The 14848-nt window shown below is 40.4% G+C and overlaps 3 protein-coding genes and 1 non-coding gene across 5 annotated transcripts in view; 3 read left to right on the top strand and 1 right to left on the bottom strand.

The window, feature by feature from the left end:
* Positions 1-949: 949 nt before the first annotated feature.
* hs6st2 (heparan sulfate 6-O-sulfotransferase 2) lies at positions 950-3907 on the bottom strand. 2 transcript variants are annotated; one of them, XM_034883466.1, is made up of 2 exons: positions 2982-3907; positions 950-2400 (listed from the first exon to the last, which is right to left on the bottom strand). In XM_034883466.1, exons 1-2 carry the CDS (start codon positions 3557-3559, stop codon positions 1575-1577), a joined length of 1404 nt encoding a protein of 467 aa, XP_034739357.1. In that variant the 5' UTR covers positions 3560-3907; the 3' UTR covers positions 950-1574. The 2 variants fall into 2 exon arrangements, with proteins under 2 accessions (XP_034739357.1, XP_034739356.1); XM_034883465.1 differs by having other exon boundaries at positions 950-2403; positions 2982-3906.
* Positions 3908-4100: 193 nt separating this feature from the next.
* On the top strand, positions 4101-4173 carry trnaf-gaa. Its single transcript has one exon. It is a non-coding gene; the product is annotated as a tRNA-Phe (tRNA).
* Positions 4174-6361: 2188 nt separating this feature from the next.
* On the top strand, positions 6362-11374 carry zgc:153018 (uncharacterized protein LOC767701 homolog). Its single transcript, XM_034883487.1, has 4 exons — positions 6362-6808; positions 7961-8098; positions 8304-8382; positions 9385-11374. The coding sequence occupies exons 1-4, from the start codon at positions 6486-6488 to the stop codon at positions 9580-9582; spliced, it is 738 nt and encodes a 245-aa protein (XP_034739378.1). The 5' UTR covers positions 6362-6485; the 3' UTR covers positions 9583-11374.
* A 1080-nt stretch (positions 11375-12454) lies between these two features.
* si:ch211-107m4.1 (heterogeneous nuclear ribonucleoprotein U-like protein 2) overlaps positions 12455-14848 on the top strand; it is a 5169-nt gene continuing 2775 nt past the window's right edge. The window contains exons 1-5 of the mRNA XM_034883449.1: positions 12455-13137; positions 13777-13853; positions 14009-14251; positions 14379-14491; positions 14618-14848. The exon at positions 14618-14848 is cut by the window's right edge and continues 36 nt beyond it. Of these exons, the coding sequence (XP_034739340.1) occupies positions 12617-13137; positions 13777-13853; positions 14009-14251; positions 14379-14491; positions 14618-14848 (1185 nt within the window). The 5' untranslated portion in view covers positions 12455-12616. The remainder of the gene's footprint in view (positions 13138-13776; positions 13854-14008; positions 14252-14378; positions 14492-14617) is intronic.

The raw sequence follows: 14848 nt of genomic DNA, 5'->3' as shown, positions 1-14848 counted from the left end.
GTGAGGGAGGAGTTGGGAGAGAGAGAGAGAGAGAGTGTGTGTGTGTGTTTATAATTTCGTTTATTATAACGTGATTAGCATCGGGGGGAAATCAATGTCATGGCAAAAGCACGCCAGGTAATCAAGGTAGGCTGCCATACACACGTCACATGTAGATACGAACCTACGTATATGATTACATTTAAAAAGATAATGCATGCTAACAGCAACACAGTTTTTCAGGTCCAATATCACACTTGTTCACGTTAGAATATTTGTTTGTAAATTGAAAACAGGCGATATATAGGCCAAGTAGAACGATGCAGTTGATCCCAAACAGGAAATTAAGTTACTATGGCAGAGCAGCTTGCTTACCTGTCGAGGGCCACATATAGTAACTTGTATTTAATGTATTTTGGCATTAGTTTGTAAATTTGACAACTACAAAAATTGAAGACAGGATTCAAGTTGTTCAAAGTCTAATCCAAATTTAAATCGGCCCTTGAATGTAGTTTAGGATATTTCGGTAGACAATAAAAGCAGATACTGTTCTCATCCCACAACCGATCTCTGCCAAAATGCATGTGACTGATAAAAAAGTCAACTCTCTTTTTAACAATCTTATAACCTATGAAGTGTTGAGCATTTCCAGTAGACTGCTGAATAATTCTTCAAAATGTAGGAGCAGCTGATACCTCTATTAAAGCGACCAAATTAAAGAATAAGCTGCGATGTAACCCAGTATCTCTTCCACGCTGTGTTCAGTTCTCTTATTACATCCATGATCTCCACCCAGGAAGTTTTGATTTTATTAAAATTATATCAGCGCTCCCTGCTGGTGTTCCAGAGGTTTGCAAGGGAAACATTAAAACCTTGCAGTCTTTTGTGCACACGGTCAGACAAAAGCAAATCAGGCAAAGAAAGAAGATGTCTTAATATGTCAAGAATAGGAGTCAGGCTAATAGTTCAATGAATGTAAAAACATTTTATGTAAAAAAACAAATTAGAATTGGAACGCATTCAGTAATTTTACAACTTTTGCAGTTAATGCTACACAATGAGGTATCTATGGAAATTCCATTCTTCTTTTCGGTTATTGAAAAGACACTTAAAACACAGGTACATTTTAAAATGTAGGCATTACAGACAAGACAACAATTTGACAAACATATAGATTGTAAATCACAGACAGTATTACAGATTCACGATTTGTAGGTAAGTATTACATTGTTCTTTTTAACAAAGAAAAAATTAACATCCCCTCATTTCAAGCTACATTACAAGAGTTCAGCTGTGTTTAGAAGCCAGGAGAACAGTCTAGAAGGCTTGTGTGATCACTGAAAGGTAAATGATGATTGCAGGTACAGTACCTAGATCAGCCTTTCTTTCTGTCAGGGAAATGTCTCCATTATGAATGTCATTTGTGGCAAACAAATACAATCAGTATCAATAAATAAATGTGTCATTTGTTCATGGTGAGAAAAAAAAAGAAAATTTAGTGGAAGGCATATTCTAAAAATAACTTTGATTCATCAACAGACAAGGCAGAATGTGGCACACCTAGTATAAAGAAACCCTACTGCCTGTTCCCGTCACTACCACTGCTCCACATTGTCCGTGTAATCTTCCATGGTGCCGTTTTCATCCAGATCCCACCAGTCTGGGAGTAGCACTTCTGACTCGACAGTGTCTCCACCAGCCTTTCCCCTCAGCTGCTCCTCAGTTACTACAGAGAGGCTCACAGGCCGACGGGGTGTTTCTGTGGGCTTCAGCTGCCTCCCTTGCTTTGTTGTGAGCCTTCCACGGAGACGCCTCCTCTCCTGCTGCCGCCTCGCCCTGGCCTGCCTGCGCTCCTGCTGCCTCGCCACCTGGAAACGCTGCAGGAAAAGGTCACGGGCGTACTCATACAGCTCTACATCCCATCGGTTTAGCTGGAGGATTCTGTATTGTGTATCAGAAGGCACGTCAACGCTGGAGGCTCGTGTGCCATTGAGCTGCGTGAAGGGTGCAATGAACTCCAGGTTGAAGGTACGTTCAAAGAGATACTGGGTCTTACGCTGGTACTCGGTCAGCCCGAAGAATGCCATGCCGCGTAGGTTACGTTTGGCACTCTCCAGAAGCACTGCCCAGCGCTCGTCCTCACTCATTGTGGAGACGTTGTAGCAACCCACAAGGCTCAGATCAGCCAGCATGCGGGTTTGCCGGTTGTTGGCCAGGTTGTAGGGGCAGTCCGTGAACTCCTGCAGGGAGCAACCTGACCAGTCGTCTCCCGAGTAACAGCTTGGCAGCTCAAACAGCGTTGGTGAACGTCCATCACACACATGTTTGGAGGACCTCCAAGTAGCACCACGTTGCACGTGACGCCACTCGCTCAGGTAGCGTGATACTGGGTCTCTTAAGATGGTTATATAATAATAGTTCCTACTGAGGAGAAAAAGAAGTCATTAGGTCTGTAATAAGCCAACTAAAATTGCCTCAAAATGTTACTGCAATTAATATGTCTATTTGAATTAATTATGTCTATTTGAATTTTTGAATTGAATTCAAAAAATGTTTTTTTATTCCTTATTAATTCCTCTCTTAATTTTTTTCCAAATATTCAAGTAAGTATTTGATGTACCCATCGTTACGCTTGGAGAATAGATTGGTTGGATTAGTTTGGCAAGATGTTCATGCAATTATTTGTTGAACAACGTTTAGCTACTAAATAACGTATTTTTATTAAGATGTTTTTGCATACTTTGTGACAAAGCAAATATTTTTAGAAGCAGATTGTGACCACCAGCTCACTGTGGTAAAACTTCAAGCATCACGGAATTAGCTACATCAATTACACAATTAAAAAGCTGTAATAGCATCAAATGGGTCAGGTAAAAGGGTTCAATTAAATATGTATTTAATTAACAGCTGCCACAGCAGTTTCGACTTAAAAGTACACGTAACGTTTTATTACACTTAGGTCATTGTTAAGATTCCCATCCCGAGTACCCTCCTACACCAACCTGGGCAGGTTCTCGGGAGCCTCTTGTGAGTCCATGCGTGACGGGACGCAGCTGGTCAGCTCGGTCCAGTCCGCATGAAGTCCGCAGCTCCAGCCGGTGGAGAAACGGGAAAACAGCCAGGTTTCTTTTTTACCTGGCCGGTAACAGGTACATTTCTTCTGACCTGCGTGACACTCGCAGGGCCTCTCCAGCTGAATATTCCGCACCAGGTGTCGACCAAACGTCGTGCCACCCGTTTTCTGAATGTGCAGAAAAACAATAACATCATCTCCTTTGATGTTGAAGTCTACACCACGATTTAAATCTGCTATCGTGAAATTGAAGCGAGGGACGAAGCGGACAAGAGCGCCGTCTTCTGCAATGTATGGATCCTTTTGGAGCCCGTCGTGGATTTCATTTCCACTGCTCCGGGAACCAGTTGCCCTGTCGCCCTCAAACCAGGAGCCCAGCTGGTGTAGCATCTGGCACTCAGACCTGCTCGGACACACATACTGGACCATAATGACGCCAAAGAGCAACACCATGAGCAGGACGATGAGGAGCCGGTGGTGACTGTTACTGCTGGACTTTTCATCCATCTTCACGGGACGGACAAAAACACATCACTAGGGCAGTTCGGACCCCCGCCTTGGCTGGGGAACCTCGGGAAATAGTCTTTTATGGCCGCCTAATGAAGCGAAAACAATGCAGTTGCTAACGGCAGCTAGCCCGACTGAGTCTAAAAAACCATGAGCATGGCTCATTATTGTAACGTTTGCTGTATTGTAGGCAGCAGTAGGTACATGCCTTAGTTGAAATAGTAAAGTAGTTTTACGGTACCCTTAGTTTGTTTTACAAAGTGGAAATCGTTTCTTGCAGCAGTAGCCCCATGTCTTCCACGACCATCGATTCTTGACCTTTCTTCCCAGCAGCCTCTGCGCTCAATGTGGGCCTCAAAATTACGTCACCGTGTGGCACGCAAATCCAGAGCCACAGAGAACATAAACTCAACAGCGCGATCAGCAGGTGGAAGCGCTTTCACGCTTTAGTATAATGGCTTTGTCAACGGTAGACTTAAAGAGTATTTAGAAGTGATTTGGCCATCTATAAATTTGGCATACACTCGTTTTTAGCTCCACCGCCGAAATAGCTCAGTTGGGAGAGCGTTAGACTGAAGATCTAAAGGTCCCTGGTTCGATCCCGGGTTTCGGCATTTTGTTCCAGCGAACCAATTATCTATTTATAGAACAAACACAGCATTTTCCAGTAAAGACGTCGAGTATTTGTAGGGACGTTAATTGGTTAATTAAGCTTCTAAGCCACAAGTCCTTACGACCTATGCAGATAACATTGCGAGATACACCATTTAAAAACCAATCGTCTGGGGGTGTAATGTCTAAATCCATTAACTTGACAACCAACTACGCTGCGTAATCAATCTTTCCAAATGGCGAGGTAAATCTAACGAGTGCTAGTTTTCTTACAACCTCTATGATCTTGTGTATTAAATACGATTCACGATTTGTAAGGCATGTGAATTGTTTTTTCCATTTCCATTACATTTTATGATTGCTTAATGTTGTGCATTATAGCTATATTATGTATGAAAAATCGCATCAAAGAAGACACACAAGGCTATGGAAGAAGTAATTTGCTTTTCTAATTGCCTTGTCATCAAATGCAGGCAACAGGCCGTCATGCTTCTATAAGGTAAAATAAATGATTAATCAAAAACCAAAAATAATAAAAAGTAATTCATTGAATGTGCATCAACCTGAAGGTGTCAGTTTCCCTCGTTTTGCATATTTCAAGGTTGGTGTGTGGTAGTGATTTTTCAAAATATGATTTTTCTGAACAAGGCTCTGCATTAACACCAGCATTAGACCTTAACAATGCCATTGTCCGTCCCACAGAGAAAAAATTTCACCCTAGCTCCCCCCACATTCCGACCAAACCGTGGCATCTATAGTCTGGGGCAATTAAAAATACATAATGCACTGTGGACCTGACTCCAAACCTGCTTCTCTATTACAGCCCGACCGATATATTGGCAGGCCGATATTAGGCCTATTGGTATCAACATTTATAATGGTCAATTTAAAAAATATATACATATATTTGTCAGAATCATTTATAATGACAAATAAATTATTCTGATAAATGAATATATATATATATTTTTAAAAAGGAGTTTGTTGCAAAAAAGTTGGTGTTGCATAGTTTGTTCACCAGAGGGCGCTCTAAAACATCCCTACACTGATTTTTTTCTTCTAATTGTATTTTTGTTCAAAGAACTTTCATATTGTATTGAATTTTATTTATCAGAACTTTAATATATTTTAATGATCCTCTATTCTTTGGTGATAGTAAAACAAACTGTTATCATATTATTTTAGTCAGAACTCATAAATAACTACAACTAACTAACGTTAATGAAATCTTTTATGTTTTTTCACACGTTTCTGGATTTTTTTTTTATATATATATTGGCCGATATTGGAATATCGGATTTTTAAATAATCAAATATTTCTATTGTATCAGCCTTTAAAATCCTTTGTCAGTCGGGCTCTATTCTCTATATCAGCTTCTTTAACGGCAGACAATTGGACTCATAAAATGTTCCATAATTTTAGAAACTCTGTGTCTGCCATGAAACTAGCATTTTGCTGAATTAAATTTGGATGAAACATACGTAATAATGTCCACACTGACCAGCACATTGCTGTGGAGCTTGAAATGTCTGCTGATGAGCGTCATTAATCAGCCAATGAATAAATGATCATCCAGATAATCAGTTTGGCTGATTAAATCTGCAAGAGCTGATAAAAGACATCAGTTTGTAAAGTCAGACTGCTGCCACTACGTCACTGCTGAAAGAATTTACCAATGATCATTTGTGTAAAAGATGTTTCACTCTACTCATTGAAGATCCCATGACATGGCTCTTTAAGTCTACCGTTGACAAAGCCATTATGCTAAAGCGTGAAAACGCTTCCACCTGTTTTTCTAGCCACTGGGGGACCAAAGGCAGGCTGGGGGAACACATATTAATGTTTAAAAAATCATAAAGTAAAATTTTCATGCCATGGGACCTTTAATGAATTGACCTCCCAGTCTACAAAAGTCAAGTTAAGTCAAGTCAGCTTTATAGTCAATTTTCTCACATATACTATACATCCAGAGGAATCAAAATTTTGTTTCTAAATTCCTTCTAAGTGTTACTTACTTGGCAATAAATCCCTCAGTGATTCTGATTTTGACATATTGTTAATTCGTGTTTCTGTTTTTTTTTTTTCCTGCGGAGTGAGACTTCTGAGCCTCCTCCTCTCTGTGAGGGGCGTTGTTTCGGAGGGAATGCGCAGCCACGATTTCTTTTGGACTTGGTCCCTTGGTCCCCGCCCTCATTTCTTTAAATACCCAACACCACCATCACAGGGAACCGTCGAGAATATATGGAGATGTGCTGACGTTAACCGGTGTTGTTAATAACAACTTATAACCTTAGTGCTTGCTTAACTCGTAACATGGAGCTGGACCGGCGGCTGTTGCTGGCCCACTGTACGGCTCATGCCCTGTCGATCGTAGCGGGCTTGCTGATTGTCGTTCCCATGGCTCTCAACGGCTCCGCTTTCAAAGGCCGCTGCGCCCTCTTCTCCATCGGCTACTGGAGGACAGAGGACCGGGAAGAGCTGACAGGACAGCCGGAGGACTTCTCTCACCTGGTGGTACAGCAGTGGGGCCCACCGGCTGCCTGCCAGTTCGCCACATTTGTCGGTATTTTCACGGTGCTGTACGGTGCAGCGCAGGGTTGGAGGTGCCTCTTCTATCTGCACGGACGACATGATGAGTGAGTCCTCACAGATAACTGCAAGAGCCTGCTGACCTAATTCTACTGCAGTTAGCCCACTTCTGTTTCTGCCGTAGGCCTACTTCTGCTTTATTTGGTTGATATATACTTCACTACATTTTGGATGCATATATTTTACGTTACATAAAATGCATTTATTTTAAAGCTTTAGAAAATAAATAATGATACATTAAGATTGTAGTTTAAGCCAGTTAGCAGTACATCAAGTAGGCTAATTAAAATTAGCTCCATCTTTACCAGTTGCAACATTAAAGTGATAGTGTAGCTACACATAACGCATCAATAATTGCATCCAATATAAGTTATGTTATTCTGAAATGGGCCATTCTGCAATACTTATCTAATGAGTAAAGTTACTTTACTTTTATTTTTACTTAAGTAAAAGATCTCAGTAGCCTACTTATGCTACCACAATAGTATTATTACCTGTATAGGCTACCTGTAGTACCTCCAATCATAGTGTAATTGTAGAGGTATAAGTACAGTAGCGCTCTATGTAGCTGAATGACGAGGAAACGGTGGCTGAAGTTTAACCAGAGGACGGGGCTTCATTATCCTAAAATAAAGGCTAATAACGGGGTTGAAAGAGTTCCCAAAACAACAAAAAGGCTGGTGGCCGTACATAACAATAATAACAACCGAGTCTTGTTAATCTCCCGCCTCTCTCTCCACCCCTTATTTCCCCCCTCCCGCTTCGTGAACCTGAACCAATCCGCTGGACAAGGCTAGGGGAACAATCTTCTCCCCATGAGTCTCTCACACGTTAGTCCTGCAGGGTCGCTACCATACACAGTTCCTACAGTAATACGGTATTTCAAATGTATGCTATTTTCAGATGCCTTGTTTTATCTGACCAACAGTCCAATATCAAAATATTGTCACTTAACTATTAGACATGTCAAAGAGTAGCAGTAAATAATCTCATTTGAATAGCAGTTACCTGAGATTTTTGTTAAAAAAATAGCATACACGATTAGTTAATTATGAAAATAGTTGCTGCCGGTTAATTTTCTGGCGCTCGATCAACTCTACTTATCATTTAAGTTCTGTGGCTACCCGCATATCCAAGTTATAGCTTTTAATCTGTGTTTGTTATGTCTGATGGCTGTCTGTCTGTGTGTTTCTGTTTAGCACCCTGTTTTCGTCCTTCCTCACGGTGCTGCTGAGCGTGTGTGTGCTCTTCCTGTCTGGAGGGGCCAGTGTCATCTTGTCTCTGGGACTCGTCTCCTGGTGTGACACAGTGACTGATCACAACACACGGCCATACAGGTACGGAAGATTATCTGATGGTGGAACATCGTGTATGTTGAGTTACGTGGTGATCTTTCAGCCAAGAGTTCTTCTAAAACTAGAGGAGTCTTCTGTCTGAACATACTGATATCAAAACCAAGCAAATCAAACCAAAAACAGCAAACGTTCTTTGAGTGTGGATCGTTTCTCATTCCTTCCTGCTTGTTGGTCATGTTGTTTTCAGCTGTTCAGAGTCCCAGTCTGTTCCACTTTACCTGGATGTGGACACCTCCTCTTTCTACAACGAGCTCAATCTGGCACAGGTAGGAGCGCTCATAGGTGCTCACAATTAATAACACACACATTCTGTACAATACATAGCTAAAGTCATGCGTTTCAATGAAGCATCTTGACCAGACAATGTATTTTCCCACAGAGGTTCTCATTTTATTTGTATTTCTAAAATGCTAAGACGTGATACTGGGATATTCTGTGCTACAGATATCTACAACTGTACTGCATTATTATTTAGTTTGATCTTATTATTTTGTTTGATCTTGAACAGATCTTCTTCCTCCACTGTGTGTGCAAATGGGAAATGCTTCTAGCTCACCCAATAAGAGCGTGCGCCCCATGTAGGCTCAGTCCTTTGCAGCGGCCCAGGTTCGAATCCGACCTGCGGCCCTTTGCTGCGTGTCATCACATCTCTTTCCTCCCCCCGTTCCTGTCTTTCCACTGTCAATATCAGTTAAAGGGAAAAAACCCAGAAAGCAAATATAACGGTAAAGTACAGTGAATAGGAATTAGCACAGTGACAATTAACAGATGTGCTCATTCGTATTCCAGTTTTAGTGTTTGAATAAAAAGCTCCTATTATAAAAGGCTGTTTTTAAGTTACAAATACCTTTTTTTATTTGTAATTTAAAACCAGCCTTTTATAATACATAATATACAGTACATCAATATTGACTGAAAAAAGTTCCTATTTGAGAATGAGAATTAGGCTGCTAAAAAAGTGAAGAAGTAGGCTAGTAAAATTTAGTATATATTTTGCAAATTCATTTTCAGTTGATGTGGAAGTTGTTGTAATAGTTGCCAGGAAAATTGACCTTAACTCTTTTCTTTGCTATAAAACAATTGGAAATATAAAAGTTATTATTTACAGCTTTGTAAATTGTTGTAGCTGTATTTTCTGGCTCTTGCAAAGAAAGATCACATTCAAATCTTGGCAGCGGCCTACACACACACACATACACACACCCCAGTATTCATAGCCTTAATGTTTTGATTGTATAAGCTTAATTAATCACATCTTGTTTCCTCAGGTGTCTCTGTGGGGAGTGACGGCTCTGTGGCTGGCCCAGTCCATCCTGTCTTTCCTGCGGCTCTACCACTCTCACAGCCAGCACATCAGCAGGCCATGTGGTCCCCGAGAGAAGGATCTGCTGTTAGGACACAGTCCATCTGAGAACGGCTCCCCCACACCTCCACATTTTCTAACAACACCCACCATCAGTGTCTAACTGAGAGTGTGAGGTAGTGATACAAGATGATACAATTACAATTAACTCTGATGTCTCAAATTGTGTTTTAAACCTCATTTTTTCACATATCACTATTAATAATAACCACAATGTCTACAGTGCTTACTACTGCATGTAGAATATGGGCATGGAAGTTTTTATTTTGACATCATTCATAATTTATCTTCTTACAGAAGAAGAGCCTGACTGATAAATGGAATAAGCATATATGTCAGTCAGTAAGAAATGTCAGTATAGAAATGCCAAAGATTTGTTTTAGGTCATTTAGAAACATTGTCTCCATTAGACCTATATAGTTTGTCATCCAAAGATCACTGACTTGTTTATTTTCACCATCCAGTAAGTGGTCAGTGTATTATATATTGATATGATATTTGAGCAAAGCCAAGAAGCACCACAACTTAGCCATAGTTTGTGCCTCTTGTATTTATTCAATTTGACTCGCATACCTAAGCATCTATTTCTTTGACTGATCAATACCAGTTAATCTTATTATTATTATTATTATTTTTTAAATCCTTACATTTTCAGTTCCCTGCACGATAAAACACAGTTCCACCGTCTGGATAGTCAGAAAGTATGCTGCGTTCACATCATGTCATTTAAGATTTGTTTATTTTAAGTGTCAATGTAATGGTGATACATGAGAGCCACTAACAGGGATTAACTTCAACTCTGTCCAGGGACAAAGGGGATTTTAGAGAATAAAAAAGACTCTCATCAGAGTAGTTGAAGCGGATGTATTCATTAATCTAATAACTATCTAATAACCACAGTGTTATCTTCAAGCTAATAATTGTCCTTGTCATTAGACCGAGACTTTGTGAATCAATGCATTACAGTTTATTTACATCACTGATGTCGCCAAAAGCAACCAGTTGGTGTTTTCTGTTCTGAATATATTTAATATGCATGGTTGTTTACATTTCTGCTATAGTCTGACATTTGGCCAAGTTGCGTCCTCATCAGGGAGAATACATTTTTACGACTGTTCAGTGTAATATTGAGATGTAGCACTGAGGCGCTTTAATGGTGAAGCATGTGCTGAGAGTGTGACTGAGCCACTAAGTTCACTGTGTGAGCATGACCCGAATGTTCTGTTGTGTAACGGAAAAATCTCTGCTGACCTTCTCTCTTCTTGTGACGATTTCTATCATGATGCTGTCTGTGTGGACGCGGTCGCTCTCAGGGCATAAATGAAGCAGTCAAATCTTCTCAAATGATACTTTTAAGGTGTGCCGATTGTAAACCTTCAAATACCTGTGATATTTTTCATATTGAGAGAGATTTGTGCGGAGCCCAGAAAGGTCAGCGAAGAGGCAAAAAGCTACTAATTTTGCTGAGTTCCCAAAACAAATGATTCAAATTTGTTTCTAAACTTTTCTCCTGTTGCCATCGACCCGAGTGGATGTAATGACACACAGACAGTGGAGCAAGAAATCTGAAGTAAAGAGAGATGAGACAGTATTAGTAATGTCTTGTAATAAGGGTTGCCCTCAATTAAAGAACTTCTTAGTCAACTTACCCTCATAAGATTTTGTCAACTAAAAAATTAGTTGAATTAATTTACAGATCTGTAAAACTGAGTTTCTCTGTCAAAGAATCTAGCACCACATTAAATGTTTACCAGAGATGTGCTCATAAGTTTCTTTAAAAAGTCCTTCACCCTTGAAAAAGCATTAAAAAATGGCTAATCGACTAAAGAAATCTTTGTTGACTAAGACCAACATGACCGATTAGTTGTCTAATGGACTAAGAGGGGCAGCCCTACTTGGAAAATATAAAATGTTTTTTGCAATGCTTTTTAACTCTTAAACCTGTTTGTGCTCATCCACAATCATGTTTTTTTTTTGTCTTTGTTTGTTGAATAAAAAGCTTTGCAATACAAAAGAATGTCTCAAGTCATGCATACTGAAAAAGTATGTCCATATACATCAAAGTTTACTGATAGCGTGTGTATATATATATATATATATATACATACATACATAATCACTTCTTTGACCAATCAATGTTAATCAGTGCTGTAGTATTTATAATTTTACTTGAGACAACCAGGTCACTTTTTAGGACTTGCTATTCAAAATCTATTCACGTTTTTACATTACAAATTAGGAATAATAGAATTTATATATATATATTTCTGATGCGAGCCGCTGTCTGCTCTGGCCTCGCTCGCTGTCAGGCTTCACATTCTGATAAAGCAGCAGTGGTTGAATGTAACTTACTATATTTACTCAAGAACTGTACTTAAGTACAAATTTAAGGTACTTGTACTTTACTTGAGTCCTTTTTACTTCTACTGCACTTCGTTTCAGAGAGAAATATTTTACTTTTTACTCCACAATAGGAATCGGACTGTTTACAAATTAAGATTTTTAAACACAAAACACATGTAGTTTCTGAAAAACAAGGTTTTAGTTTCAATTAAACTACCCAACAATAAATAGGCCAACAAGTACAGCTAAAATGATTAGCTGATTAAACACTTGATTGATGATGACAGTTGATTGACAGAACTGTTTTGATCATTTCCTGTTTCTAATATGAGGATTTTTCTGCATTGAGTACTTCTACTTGTAATACTTGTATATTTTCCTGATGATACTTACATAAGCTATTTTTTACAGTGTGGTATTATTATATTTCTTCCACCACGGCAGAACGGTACATGTGGTTATACTGTATCACTGTTGTAAATTACTTAACTGTAGTGGTTATCAGATAAAAGATGGATTGAGCCTGGAAAATGTGTCCCAGCACCAAGTGTAGTACCATTTCCAACCGTTTAGTGCCAGCAAGGACTCCCGCGAGTGTATGATCTACCATAAATTACAAGAGAGAAGAAGTAAAGAGCCAATCCCGAACCAAGGCACCATATTGAACCGATGTTTTGATCTACACTGCTGCCCTTTTCCTATAGTTTACCATAAGCTCTTTGGTTTACTTTGAGTCCGATATTTTACCACAACTCGAAGAAAAAATTACCTGAATTTGAATTCACACGGTAGCAATGAAGCTAACGGATATCAAAAAGCTAAAAGTGGCCGAACTGCGGTCCAGACTTGAAGAACTCGGGTTGGACAACAAGGGACTGAAAGCTGAGCTGTTAGGCAGGCTGTGGTCCGCTTTAGAGGCAAGACCAAGTGTGAAGGACGGAGATGAGATACAACTACAAAATGACCTCTCACAGACGCCTTCAGCACCGATGGAGACAGTGGACAACTGCACTCAGTCCTCATCACCCCCGAGTAGCGCGAATGTTCCTGGGCAATGTAACGTTAAACCGGTCTGCATCCGAGAGTACACAGACACCGCCACGCAGACGGAGACCGAAACCGGTCTGCCATCCCTACAGCAAGGCTCCGAGTGTATTTCGGATTGTGTGCCAGTTCACCAAGCCGAGGAGAGAGAAGTTGAAATGCAGCACGGAGGTGCCGAGGACCCTGGAGAGGACAGGAGAACTCTTTCATCAGACGAGATGGGCAGAGGAAGAGCTTTCTACGAGTTCAAAGAGGAGATACGTTACAAAAGGTAATGCGAGCCAGATTCTAGTCAGTGGTTTTGTAAAGACGCATTTAAAAGCATCAGGCTCAGTCAACATTTACACTTGCATTATACGTTATGATTATACTTTATAACAGGTGCTTCAGGATGTGTTGATGAGTTTTATAAGAGGCAGGGGCGAAAAGTAAAATTTTGAGGTACTTTTACCTCACTTATTTCTAGTTTAGAGTATTTTTATTTTATGCTACTGCGATAAATGTAGGTAGGTTATGGAAATTAGTGCCAGCACTGTTACTACGTCCGAATTGTAAAACAGTCAGTCTGCAGCTTCTCACGATTAAAAGAACATGAAATGGGGCAATTGTTTGAATATTTAAAAAACACAAAATGTGATTACGTGATAGGCAGACATTATTTTACTGATGAAAAAAGAGGGTTGCAAACCACACTTTCTATTAGGTTTCATTGATTTTATATCTTTCAGTGGCATGAATTCCAGAAAAGTAGAAGGTAAACAAGATACGCCTGGCTTAATATGCACGCAAGACATGATGGGAAACAACAATGTAACAGGCTTTGTGTTGGAATAGAGGAAAACTATTTGCTTGAATCTTTAAAATTAAGCGGGTGTTATTAAGCCGCATGCATCCATCTCTTGTCGACCAGAGCCAAATCACTACAACTTCCAGTGGACACAGAGAAGACGGAGGAGGAAGATGAAGATAAAGTCAGACTAGATCCATGTAAGTCTTTGGACAACACTCACTCTCTACCAGGTGCAGGAACATGAACCCTTATTGAGTGACGGTGTTTTAAACTTTGATTACATTTGACACAAGTCATTAGAGCAGTGCTGAGGCATTTTGAATCCCCTGACTTTACTTGTCTTTTTACACAGATGACAGACACCTTCACTTTGAGGTGGGTCCTGATTGTGCATGTGGCCAGCCGCGGTTCTGGGCTAGATTCCCCTTGCTGTGGTCAGGCTGCAGGCTCACCCACGGGGTGCTGCAGGGCAGAGTGAGCTTTGAGGTGAGGCTGGAGAGGAAGTTGCTGACTACACAGGTGGAGGAACAAGAAGACATGGCTCCTTACGGCCTGAGAGTCGGCTGGTCTATGACCAACACCTCTCTACTGCTGGGTAAGAAATAGGTCCATGTTAAGAGAATTGATTTGAACAAAGGCCCCTTTTCTGGAGATGTGTTTATTTTTGTTAATTCTTGTCCTCTGTTCTTTCCTCCTCTGTTATTTTATCTGTATCATACCAGGTGAAGATGAATTCTCTTTTGCTTACGATGGGCGAGGTAAAAAAGTGTCAGGTGGGAAGGAGAAAGAGTTTGGAGAACCCTTCTCAGAGGGAGATATCATTGGCTGTTATGCTGTGAGTGATGCTTTGCTCTTCCTTGGTTTGCATTCATTTGAAAATTGGACTGTTTTGCAGTTGTTTTGTGAGTTAGACGACATTCCTTATTCTAATCCCAACTGTGTGTGTCATGCACATCAACAGTCTTTCTCCACAGACGGTGCTGTTGAGCTCTCTTTCCATAAGAACGGTCGTTTCATGGGTGACGCCTTTTCCTTGGATGCTTCTGTGCTGCTGGGTCGTCCTCTTTTCCCTCACGTCCTCTGTAAGAACTGTTCCGTCAGATTCCTCCTAGACCCCACGGCTTCTCCCTGGTACCGGGGTCCTCCAGGGTTTATACCGCTGGCAGCTCTTTCTCCTGGGCAGAGGGTGCGC

This window comes from Etheostoma cragini, chromosome 10 (genome assembly GCF_013103735.1).
Source record: "Etheostoma cragini isolate CJK2018 chromosome 10, CSU_Ecrag_1.0, whole genome shotgun sequence".
NCBI classification, from domain to species: domain Eukaryota; kingdom Metazoa; phylum Chordata; class Actinopteri; order Perciformes; family Percidae; genus Etheostoma; species Etheostoma cragini.
The sequence above is the reverse complement of the archived record's forward strand: the minus strand, read 5'-3'. Positions and strand labels throughout refer to the sequence as shown.